At 32.5% G+C, this 13,252-nt stretch overlaps 1 protein-coding gene across 1 annotated transcript; it reads right to left on the bottom strand.

The window, feature by feature from the left end:
• Nucleotides 1-1,133: 1,133 nt before the first annotated feature.
• LOC143055991 (uncharacterized) lies at nucleotides 1,134-6,881 on the bottom strand. The gene is made up of 7 exons (XM_076229061.1): nucleotides 6,833-6,881; nucleotides 6,268-6,451; nucleotides 5,491-5,570; nucleotides 4,253-4,318; nucleotides 3,580-3,666; nucleotides 2,757-2,876; nucleotides 1,134-1,730 (listed from the first exon to the last, which is right to left on the bottom strand). Exons 2-7 carry the CDS (start codon nucleotides 6,446-6,448, stop codon nucleotides 1,644-1,646), a joined length of 621 nt encoding a protein of 206 aa, XP_076085176.1. The 5' UTR covers nucleotides 6,449-6,451; nucleotides 6,833-6,881; the 3' UTR covers nucleotides 1,134-1,643.
• Nucleotides 6,882-13,252: the final 6,371 nt, after the last annotated feature.

Genomic DNA, 13,252 nt, shown 5'->3' with positions numbered 1-13,252 from the left:
TTTCTAAGTAGCAACATTCCAGCAGCACCTGCATACGGGGTATATATCTCCCAATTAATACGATATTCCCGTGATTGCATTTCCTATCATAATTTTCTTGAATGAGGGTTGCTGCTCACAAGGAAGCTATTAAACCAAGAGTTCCAAATGGTGAAGTTGAAATCATCCCTTCGTAAATTTTACGGACGCCATCATGAGTTGGTTGACCGTTATGGAATAACCGTTTCACAAATGATTACGGATATGTTCCTTGCATCGTAACTACAATCCCCTTCCCTTTCATGAATGTGACCTACCGAATTAGACTATTTACCGGATTTGTTATCACAGAAGCAATACGACGGGTGCCACATGTAGAGCAGGATCTGCTTACCCTTCCGGAGCATCTGAGATCACCCCTAGCTTTTGGTGGGGTTCGTGTTGTTTGTTCTTTAGTTTTCTATGTTGTGTCATGTTTACTATTGTTTGTCTGTTTGTCTTTTTCATTTTTAGCCATGGCGTTGTCATTTTATTTTCGATTTATGAGTTTGACTGTCCCTTTGGTATCTTTTGTCCCTCTTTTATGATTTTTGAAAATTTGTATATTTCATGTTAATTACATTGAAAGATATTGAAAACTACAAGATACAATATACCATGAATGTTTTGACGTTTTGTTTACATTTAATGTATATTCAATTTGTTCATCCTTTTTTTACAATCTGGTGCAAATTTGATTACTGACTTTTAATCATCAAAATACGTAACGAATGGTTTGTTTGTAAAGTCTACTCATATTATCAGAACAATTTGGTTGAAATTATTATAAAACATAATACCCTGAGGACTTTTCTTCTTTTCAACAATGTTGACTTGACACCTAATATATTTGAACCATAATCAACATTATATCTTGGCTATACTATGCTTGTTCATTGAGGTGCAGAACACTTGCATCCTTCACGGGCACCCGTTGTATGATGGAAATGGGAAAGATCTTAATGAATGTATACCCAATTTCAATATACATTGTACACTATTGATGATACATGATAATATGGAGATGTGTTATGCTTGCCAATGAGACAACTATCTACCAAATTCTGGAAGCTAGCGATTAAAATCAACCGTAATAACTTCAAAAAGAGAATATCCATTACTGTATTGTCGGCTATAAAAGCCACCGACTTGCACAATTTTAATAATTTCAAACGGAAACATAACGGATTTATTTGTAACAAAACAGTTAACGAAAAACAAATATGACAAACATGAACATGCATGTTTGTTCTGTGGAATTTGAATTTAATGTTTTAGTCGCATACTGAATACATATAATCAACGTTTTCTATAATATGTTTAGAATAAAACATCAGCTATTTTTTTTTCATCAAACGTTTAAATATTTTGCCACTGACTATTGGAACAGCAAAGTATATTCTGTTTGCAATGAAGTTATGTGTCACCAAATCGTCATGTTTCACAATTAACAGTATCATTGTATCATGACAATCATATTATATCATATAAAATGTATATAATGAATATGTATTACAAGCATACACTTTTTCATGAAGGTAGGAATAAACTTTTTAAAGCTTAAACAAAATTGTTTGGATTTTTTTTTGGCAATCTGCATGTAGTCCTGTGTTAAATTGAGGTATCTAAGGGGTGTATTCTGGAAGTTCTTCTTTTGACATCTGTTTTTCATAGTTGCCATTTTCTATTTCTTTCTGTTCTCTATCTTTTTTCTGAATATAAAGAACACCGCATTATTTGTACGACAGAAACAAAACTATAAAGTTTGTGTCTTGTAAATCATATGTGCAAAAAGTGTCATACGAAAAACAAGTCAATAGAACTTTGTTAAATATCATACAATCATATGTCCAAAAATGTCTGCCATGATAATCGTTTCGTTTAAAAGCATAACGTCGCTTGGTCTTGGATGTTGATTGTTAGCAATGACTTTTGTTTGTACGTTTGTCTTTTTCATTTTTAGCCATGGCGCTGTCAGTTTATTTTCGATTTATGAGTTTGACTGTCCCTCTGGTATCTTTCGTCCCTCTTTTACATACATTTAGATTGTATATACTAGATGCTATAATGTGATGCCGGGATCGACACCGATTGTATTTTTTATAATTAAAATGACCATATAACAGACACGTCCTGCTAAATAAATATGAATCAACGTTTTCCTTAAAAAAATATATTCTAACCACATTACCATTTAAACATTTGTTTAGAAAATTCATCGACTTATATCTGAATAGTAATGATAAGCTCTTACATTGAAGAAGTTTTATAGTAGTTTGAATTTATGAAATACTAAGGCTATTCTACCTCAGGAATAGATTACTTTAGCTGTGTTTGACTAAACTTTTAAGAATTCTTGGTCTCAGTGCTCTTCAACTTTTCACTTGTTTTTTAACTTTGTTTTATTCCAGCGTCAATGATGAGTCTTTTGTAGACGGAAAACGCGTTTGACATAAACAAAAAATTTCAATCCTGAAATCTATGATGAATAATTGATTGACAATTATGCATGGAATGCACGTAGTATAAATTTCTACTATTAATATGTAAGATACATTTAAAGAACATATGCTTATATCCGTCAGAAAAATATTTTGCAAACATTTGACGGTTGCTATTACATATATGTATTTTCTATTTCCGAATTTTAAGGGTAGAAAAAATAGTTTGTATTATGCCATCTTCTTTGAAACTAATGGTGTTTAATAACTTTAAGTTTTATCAATAAATATACATACTGCCATTTTGCAAGCAGCCCATGGTGACGTGCAGCAGAAGACCGATGATTGAATGGCAACAATGAATTCTAGAAGGGACATCACACCTAAAGCAACTGTTAATCCCATGTGACTTTTACGCTGAAAAAAATATTATTAATGAGTTTTAAAACGATCGTTTTTCTGGTATAAGATAAGCTTCATTTCTGCTTTATTTAGGTTGATACTTATCATTTAATAGATTTATCCTGTGTAATTTCATACAAAAACTCATAACTATAAGTTCGAGAAGAGACATCACACTTAAAGCAACTGTTAATACCATGTGACTTTAACACTTAAATAAATTTAGACTACAACTAGTTGTGTTTATTTCCTAAATATAGTAACACAGCTAAATTTTGTGCAATGTCAATTTCACCTTGGAACACCTTTTCCACAGTCAGGGGTTCATTAAGGGATGAAAATAAGTTTGAAATTTGTTTTACAATCTGAATAGCTATGAATTTATTTATTGAAGTTGCAGTATAAAATAATATTAGGTTAATGTCAGAAAAATATCAACTTTTTTGTATTCGGCCCAAAACTGGGGAGGGCGAGGTTCTACCTTCCCCAGTTTCTTAGCCTCATACAAAAAAGTTGGTTTTTTTCTTACATTGACCTTATATTGTATATGTACAAACATTCATACATTAATGAGTTATAAAAGGTCATTTTTCTAACACAAGATAATGCTTCAATTTAACATGATAAAGGTAAAATAATACTCATTATTTTGATAGAACTGTACTATGAAATTACATTAAAAAGGCAGGACGAAATGATTGAACTTAATATAACTTACGAGCACGTATGTAGCAATCGCAGCTCCGGTCATGATAGGTACACACAATGTTGCAGCCATAATGCTGAATACCATGAAAGCCACTTTCTAAAAGAAAAAATATAAAATCAATTATTATATTATGGTGTTTATTTTGGTTTGATAACAAATATATCAACTAATACTTTGAACTTCAAGTAAGAAGATACTGCTTTACTTGAAGGTACGATTTTATTAGTAGTCTGTTTCTTTCGATTTTTACGTCATCTTGAAATGATTGCTTAATAAATATTATGTATGATTGGTAATCTAATGTTGTGGGTTTTGCTTTATTTGTAGAATAGAACAGAGAATTGGGTACGTCCCAAACGGTATAGATATTTGATACGGAAGATAGGGACTAAGATTACAGTATTGGTATTCCAGATCCAATTACCTCCTTACCTTTTCAGATAGTTGCACTTGTTGTTATATAGTATGTCATTATCGCATTCAAACAGTGCAAAGATCGGCGATATACTTTATTTGTAGCAAATACATAATTTGAAACACATTTTAGTCCAAAGAGGATTTAAACGAACTTTACTTGTCTGAAATGCAAGGACGACAATAATACATAATGAACGTATTGATGTTAAGAATGTTCAGTGTTAAGATTTGAAAGACTTAGTGTGAAAGACGAATTATAACTTACCGTTTTAATCACATTGTAATCAGTATGCCTTGCCATATACGCTGGCACTGCTCCTGTGACCAAAACCTGAAATGTAATAAAGAAGATTTGGTAAAGTTGCATTAATCTTAGATATTGTTTTCGGAAACTTATAGAGAAGTGATAATAGACTCATATCCTCTACCTTCTGTCAATGGACTGTTTACTAAGAAGCCATGGCAACTTCAAATATTTAATTAAAAATATCACCAACAATCTTGGTAACGTAACGGTACCCAAATTGCACCGAGTACCCAAATTGCACCTATTTAGCAAAACTAGCAGCGAAAATCTTACAAGATTTCCTAGAGACTTAACAATTTGTATTTTTATGATTTGATACTAAGCACATCTTTCAACATAGGTAAAACTATTTAGATATGCACAAAACGTTCACAGTATTTATCAACAGATGAAGTGTTTACTGAAAAAGCAAAATGTACTGAAACGTCGCCATTCGACGTCATCAAAACGTCATCTTTTTAAAATGAGAAAATACAATATGTTTCAAGTATTCATTTCTTAAAAAAAGAAGAGTAAGCATGGACAAATATCCAATTGTTCAAAATATTTGAAAAAAATAAACAAAAGCTCTGTTATTCGACTTTTGACGATGAGAATTTAAGCATGGATGCAATTTGGGTACTCCTCATTACAGAATTATTGATGGTTTGGAGGTTAGTTCAGACCAATTTTTCTATGATTCCATATAAATTAAAAAATCAAATTGGTGTACCTATATAGTAAAGAAGGATACGGCTACAAAATAAACACAAAATTGAAACTTTTGTCTTAATCATAAAAAAACGTAGTTGAAAAAACTGTCAAAATAGGTGCAATTTGGGTACCGTCACGTTATGCATTCCTTTCAATTATAAATGTTACAAAAGAAAAAAAAACTCAATGTCATCTTAGTCAAGATGTTGGTTTGCCCAAACCAAATGCGTCATTTGGCACCACAACTCACTTGAGCCAAGGATACATTTCTGTCACTACTTTTTGAAATACTTATCATCATTGCCACATTCAATTAAAAAAAAACAATAATTACACCAGTTCATAGTCAAACATTAAAACAAAGACATACAGCATCATCAATGAATTAAATCATGGATTCTTGTATTTCTACTTTTAAATAATTACTAATCACTTATCCCAATATCATGTCTAATGCTGTTGTTGCTAACAATAAATATGTAAACTATTGACATGTGACTTACCCAAATAGCAGAAACTACGGTACCGGCATCTAGTCCAAGAACAACATATTTTATGTCAAAGGAGGTGCCATTTGTCACACCTAAAATCAGACAAATATATTTGTATTATTTCATAAAATACTGTATTGCACCACGTCTCTTAATGCTGGCACCCAGTCTCTCTTTTGTAGTGTCACCTTTTCGTTTGATTAAGAACATCATTTTCTACAACATATAAACACGTGTAGCGAAAATGAAAATGAAATTGAAAGTGAAATTCATTTCATCTATAAATATATATAATTATATAACTCGTCTAAACATCAACCCAACAATGTTAGATCTGTAAATTTGCTTTCGCAAACCCTGTGTTCTTCCCTCGCTGGGATTATATATAATAGACTCCAGAATGAGCTTTACTCAACCATACCGGCCAAAGATACATGTTTTACGCCTACCCATTGTGAAAAAATGTATGTTTAAACACATTATTTTCACGTCTTTGAAAAACAGAATTCAGAAAATGTTGGAAAAAGCAAATAATTGAAAACTAATTGCAATGCATTTGAATATCATTGGTATCATTGGTATGTATATTTCATATAGTGATCCTAGATATTTTGTGATCAGAAAGAAAAAAAAAGTTAAATTAGGAATGAATATGGGGAATGTGTCAAAGAGACAACAGACCGACCAAAGAGCAGATAACAGCCGAATGCCAACAATGGGTCTCAATACAGTAAGAACATCCCGCTTCAGCTGGCCCCTTAGAAAAATGTATACTAGTTTATAACTTACTGCCTTCTTCAACGCTTTCTCTAACTGGCTTGTCGAACTGCTTTCTGTCTATTTCAATTGAAACAAAACCTGCAATCAAACAGCCAAGACCTAGTAGTATCTGTATTGCACCACGTCTCTTAATACTGGCACCCAGTCTCTCTTTCGTGGTGCCACCTTTTTGTTTGATTAAGAACATCATTTTCTACAACATATAAACACATTTATGAAGAAGAAACGAGTTAGTTATGTTTTCGAAAGGATTGAAAACAAACAAAAATGATATAAAGAAAAATAAAGACTCCGTTATGGGGTAAACGTCAATTACAGCAACCCCACGAAAAAATATTACACATCAGTCATATAAGACAAGCAATTTTCAATGAAAGCCGGTTGTCGATCGGATAAGTATAAGCGATAGAAAGCTATAATAAAGCTAGTACGACGAGATTTGATGATTATAATTTTGTTGTAATTTTTTATATTGAATTAAGAAGGGGAAAAACATAATTACAAATTATAGTCAAATGTATTGCAATAATTCAAAAATACTGAAACAATATTGTATAACGGAAAAAAGTCTTACCTAACGTTTTCCTTGTAGTTGTGATATAGACATGCAACACAGCCTGAGGAAACAAAATATATAATAATTACATGTATGATTCCTTTTTATACCTGCAGCACTAATTAACCGCAATCATTCATGCTTTACTAACTGTATAGTTATATAAATGTAACATTAAATTTACATAAAAAGTTTTTGACACTGTATGTTTAAACGTTCCCCATGCTTTATAATATAAGTTATATATAACTTAATGTTCCGCTTTTAATAATAATATTTATTACAGCATTTACTTTTCGTATTTGAAATATCATTCAGCAAATTTGAATGTATTAAACACAAATTAAATTAATAGAGAATTACAGATGCTTGTCTACTATACAACTTTATTTGAATTTTACGGTAAGAATTTAAATGTGCAGTTAAAAATATACCAAGGGGGTTTGGGGGGGGGGGGGGTAATTGTATTCCTTCCCTATTGAACCTTCAATGATTGTCACGTTTTTCGCGCAGACGGTGAACAGATGATTTATAACGTTCTAGAAAAAAGTAATAATATTAGATAAAAAAAGACTCTTCAATAAAAGAATCATTTTTCTCTAAAATATTCAAACGATGACAAGGTAGTTTATAGAAGAAAAAGTAAAATAACAAAAAATACTGAACTCCGATAGTAAAATCAAAAACAGTAAATCACTAATTTATTACATGACAAAATGAAAAACTGAAACACATCGAACGAATGGATAACAACTGTCATAGATAAGTTTCGTGTAAAAAAATAAATTTATTTATGACTTGTATAAAATGTCAGTATGAACGATAATTGATGTCGTTTGTATTTTATGACAGCATTCGGATCAACTTGGCCGATTCTGTACATTTACCTTATGAGAGTAGCGGACTCACACGAAGATTGCCGATTGTTATGACAGGTGATCAATGTCAGGTGATCAATGTTCGTTATTGGGGATGATAATCAGTACAAGTAATAGCTTTTCTAAAAAGCTTGCCGTATTTTAGCTGATTATATTGAGATCAGTGGTTTGTGAGTAGTTTATTTTTATTGGAATATTGCACTTCAAGCAATATGAAAACATAGCGCTTTTTTCTACTAATTTGTCATTTTTGTTGTATTATTGGTGGACCCGTGTTATAATGGAAGGAGACTTAGTAAAATTGAGAATGGAAATGGGGAATGATATTATAATAAAATGTATTCTGTGTCTATAATCAACTTGATAAAAATAGATTATAACCTACACATACTTTTGAGGATTACTACTTGACAAAATGGACAACAACAGAAGGCAGTGGCGGATCCAGAGGGGGCGTAAAGTGTGTACGCCCCTTCCCCCCCCCCCTTTTGCTCGTTTTTTTTTTTTTTTAAATGATTAATCATACACGACTATGTGAACTTTGCCATTTCCTGTGTACTCTATTATTTAATTTTTATCCGACAATTCTTTACTTATAGAGATATTTTTTGCTGGAATTTACTGATTGTCAAAGTCATGTGATTCGCTATGGTGGAGTTGACCAGTGCTTCGAAAAACGTCGCTCAGTCATTTTGAAATTCAAATTACAGTAACACATTGCTTAAGCTGAGGATTACAATCATGACACCTTCAAAGCGACATAGGATTGAGCAAGAACGTATTGACTTCTATTTCACTATTCCACCAAACAGGAAGTAATACTCTATAGACTATAACACTCTCATGAAAAAAGTTCCATGGCAATATTATTTACCTACGAAAACATGTTTAACCCCAAACGTCATTGTCATGATTGATATGGACTATATAAAATTGCTGTTTGGTGTGAACCAAGCTTTGCGTTGAAGACCAAACTACAACCTTTAATAGTTTACTTTTATAAATTGTGACTTGGATAGACAGTTGTCTTTGGTACTTACATGTATATGAGATCCAGTAATATCTATCTACAAGATTGAGAACACATTTTTTTGTAATAAATTTAAAACATATTTAATTTTGTAATATTTGATAATATGTATCAGTTATTTGTGATTTTTCATTTGATGTGTACTCTCTGGTAATGTCAGTATCAGCATGATCAGTTGATTGGTTGTGATAAGAAAAATGGGGCAGTTTGCAATTGTCATGTGCAGGTACACCACATGTGGATCTTCTTTCCCCTCTCATTTATAAAATTGTGCATGATATTTATCACAGAAACACACCAGTATTTTGGTGAATGAAACACTTGTCATATTAAATTAAAGTCAGAGGTGGAGTTAGAGGGTTTTTCGGGGGGCCTGGGCCACCCCTTTTTTAGGAAAAATTTTGTTGTTTTTATAGGGAATCACTGAAGCATGACTGGAGTTGGCCCCTTCTTAGGCAGTCAGTGGGCTCCAGCTTATGAAAATTTCTGGATCCACCACTGAAAGTTTGAGTAAAGTTAGATAAGGATTTATGACAAATTATGTTGAAATTTGCACAGATAATGAATGAAAAATCTAGTAAATTAAAAAATAGGCACTATTATTAAAAGCTTTCCTTGCTTATTCACAAGGACATATCATATCCTCCATGCTATTCCGATCTGAGTTTTTATTCATACATGTACATACATGTAGTCTGGTGCTGTTCCAAGTAGTCTTCTTTTTTCTGTTTCTTGAGAAGTATTTGTTTTACCTGTTCAGTCACTGTAAAGTGTTACAATTCATATTTAAACGCAACACATAAATAGTGACCAAAAAGGTATGGCTATCACATGAGAGAAGCTAGAAAAAAGTCAAATGTATACATTTTAAACATTTTTGTGGGACCATGAAAATGTGGTATATAGATAGATATGCATAGATAGACCATAGAACAAATAAGCAAACAATTCAAAGGAGATGTACATGTAAGATGAATTATGAAAAAAAAGAGCCATGGCCAGGGGCCCAAACTTGACAGCATTTGGTGTTGAACAGGTAAAATGTTTGCAGTGACAATAAATATAGCCTTTGTTAGAGGTGACCCAGGTCGCCTTTCTCTAAATCAGCTATATTAAACATATTTCTGGGCCGGGTTGAAAAATAAATGAAAATGACTTTAAAAAAAGCTAATAGAAATACACCAAATTTGGAAGACATCTATTTAAATGTTTGAAATAATAAGAAAGTTGACAAGAACTAAGCTTTTTCAGATAATATACAGACTATTGCAGTCAGCCTATAATAGACTCTTTGCCTCCTGAAATGTTTGCTTATACACCATGTACACTGTGCTTTCCTATAATTCTTGACTTCTAAAACCAGTGATTGATCTCCTGATTTATATCTCATCACTCTATGCAGATGCTGTGTGAAAAAAAAAATTGACTTACCAGTATGCTTCTATCCATTGAGTTGATTTATTATTAATTATTTTGCTTTGGATACACCGTATTGCTACAATATGTATATGTCTGCCATTACAAACTGTACATGCATGTACATCACATATATTCCATGTAAAATTTTGATGTTTTAATTAATACAAAATATATGATGCCACAATGGAAAAGTAATTGTTGTATGACGTTAATGGTTAAAATGGGACAGATTCTCAGGTCAGCTGGGACAATAAGGGGGGCTAGGGGAGGGGGCGACTTCTCCAGTCATGCTTCAGTGATTTCCTACATAATCAACCAAATAGTAATGTTCATCACGAAAAAATATACTAAGTGTAAGACCTGATGATGTGAATAAATTGAAATCAGACATATCAAATGAAGTTTTCAGTGCTTTTGATATATCAATGGGCAATCTGATGAGTTAAGCCTTTTTTGACTGATTTTTATAGTTTGTTCTTATGTTGTACTGTTATACATGTACCACTGTCCAAGGTTAGGGGGAGGATCGGAATCCCGTTAACATGTTTTACCCCGCCACATTATTTATGTATGTTTCTGTCCCAAGTCAGGAGCCTGTAATTCAGTGGTTGTCGTTTGTTTATGTGTTACATATTTGTTTTTCCTTCATTTTTGTATATAAATAAGGCCTTGGTTTTCTGGTTTGAATTGTTATACATGTCATATCAGGGCCTTTTATAGCTGTCTGTGTTGTATAGGCTTTGATCATTGTTGAAGGCTGTACGGTGACCTATAGTTGTTAATGTCTGTGTCATTTTGGTCTCTTGTAGACAGTTGTCTCATTGGCAATCATACCACATCTTCTTTTTTATAATGACTGCTGATCACCACTGTGTCCATACTGGGACTATTATGGTCCAACAACCAGTGGCGGATCCAGAAATTTTCATAAGTGCAGGCCCACAAAATTTCCCAGAAAAGGATGGCAAGCCCCCTGGCCCCCTTCTAAATCAGCCCCCTGACAACTCCAAAGAATAAATCATCATGTACGAGTACATCAAAGATCATCAAACTGTCTACCCCACATGCAAACATCTTTTTGGGAGTTCACTGTGTTGCAAGTTTTTTGGGTTCGAAGGATCGTATAAAATGATTGCCTTGGGGGTCATTGTCAAATATAGAGCTGTGCATTGTAAAAAGCTGAATTATATAATTTGCAACAGCTGACACTATAGTATCCTATAGTGCACTGAAACCCTTGCCAATAACAATACCGTGATGCTTGGTGTATGCTTCTTTGCACATAAGAAACCATATTGCTCACCTTGTAATTTTTGTATTCTTCTAATCAGTATCGTCGGGTTTGTTTATTTACACCAGAAATCAATGAAGCGATGAAAGTGCTGGAAACGAAATTACATCTTCGGTAAATTCCGTGATTTTAATATTTTCTAATCAATATGTCCAAGCAGTGAAAAATAAATGGTTATTATTTTTATACATAGAGCATACGTTTTGTGTATTAACTATTTAAAATCTAAGCTTTATACGAAGAAATCTAACACAAAAGTATCTCAATCATTTAACCGTTTTAATACGCAGTTTAAAGTGTAAATTATACACATTACTGTTCTATTTTTAGAGAATAGCAATAATACATAAATGTACAGTTTCTTACCAAAATAGCAACATAATTTCAAGATTAAATCATCACATTGTCACATGATTATATAATCTGTACCAAATTGAGAGTTTGTGGTGAGTTATCATCATAACTAATCACTATAGCAAATGAACACTTTATCATAATATGTACCTATAACCTAGTATCATGATTTCAATCCGACCCCACTTACGGACGCGTTGAACATATAATGCATGCCACTCATTAATAGCCAATCAGACGTTAAAATGACCTTCATTTCCCCCATAATCATTCCGGAAACAGCCACGAAGCAGCCATTAGATAGTATTTATAACCAATGAAATAACAGAAATACCGTTAACAGATTTACCCGAACCTGACGTTTAGCCTCTGACTAATCAGGCCGTATCACCATGGTGATACGGTAATAAGTAATACGTTCTGGGAAAACATGAACTGATTTAAATGTGTCTGTCTCTGCAAGCAGAAACTAGTTTATCACAAAATTAGAGTTAATGATTTGATAAATAGTCATTTTTATTTTTTTTCAAACGGAGTTTTCTTCTAAACCCTCAAATTTACTGTGTATAAAACATGTAGATAGAATGATTATTATGAAAGTAAGGTCTGCCGTATCAAAAAAAAAAAAAAAAAAATACTCGACCTTCTATACATGTATTATGAATAATAATAATAATAAAACAAAATATATTGGTTTTTGTTTATATGTAAATAATACTAATATGTATTTGGCAATAACATCGATGTATGGGCGGTGTGTGGACTGAGTGTGCACCGGTTTAATGTTATCAAAGATTGGGTGGTGACTAATCACACGCACGTTTAAGGTTAAACGTAAATAGTCTTTTACACAAATGTTTCTGAATTCTTTCATTTCATATAGTGAAACTGTATTGAACGTATTTTATTTAATGTGTTGTTTGTGCAGTGCCATGCAGTGTCTTTTTTTCTGATATGGACTTTATATTTTAGTTTGAAAGCCTTAGATACAATGGACATATTTTCATTTTGATAAAAAGTTTGAGGTGGTCACTACGCTACTCAGTACCCAAACAATCATTTTTCTTCGTTTTATTGTTTTCAGTAGGAGGTAGCTAGGTGACTTTCGGCGACGAAGCGCATATAATTGCATATGTTCAATTTGAGCAAATAGATATTTAATGCTTATTCAAGTCCATGAAAAATGAAAGATGTTACACGGGGGAATATTAAAATACTACAAGGAGTACGGATACGTCAAGCTCATTTTAACTGAGTATATATGGTCATTAAATACAATGCTACAGAGCTTCATTTCCTGTTATAATTTCCCTGGTAGATAGAAGCTATTTAAACGAAGAGTTACAAATGTGAAGTTTAAACCATCCCTATTCCTCCAAAAATGGGACAGACGCCATCATGAAATGGCTTGACCGCGTTGTGGAATATCTGTTCTACATATTACGACAGATATGTTCACAATTGTC

This window comes from Mytilus galloprovincialis, chromosome 13 (genome assembly GCF_965363235.1).
Source record: "Mytilus galloprovincialis chromosome 13, xbMytGall1.hap1.1, whole genome shotgun sequence".
Classification (NCBI taxonomy): Eukaryota; Metazoa; Mollusca; class Bivalvia; order Mytilida; family Mytilidae; genus Mytilus; species Mytilus galloprovincialis.
This window is presented reverse-complemented; position numbering and strand designations above follow the sequence as displayed.

Excerpts from the sequence above, each read along its gene's own strand:
- LOC143055991 (XM_076229061.1), bottom strand. The coding sequence starts at position 6,448 with ATGATGTTCTTAATCAAACAAAAAGGTGGCACCACGAAAGAGAGACTG. Across the intron at positions 2,877-3,579 it reads CGATTGCTACATACGTGCTC|CGTAAAAGTCACATGGGATT; the intron begins GTAAGTTATATT and ends TATTTTTTTCAG. Across the intron at positions 1,731-2,756 it reads GGGCTGCTTGCAAAATGGCA|AAAAAAGATAGAGAACAGAA; the intron begins GTATGTATATTT and ends CTTTATATTCAG.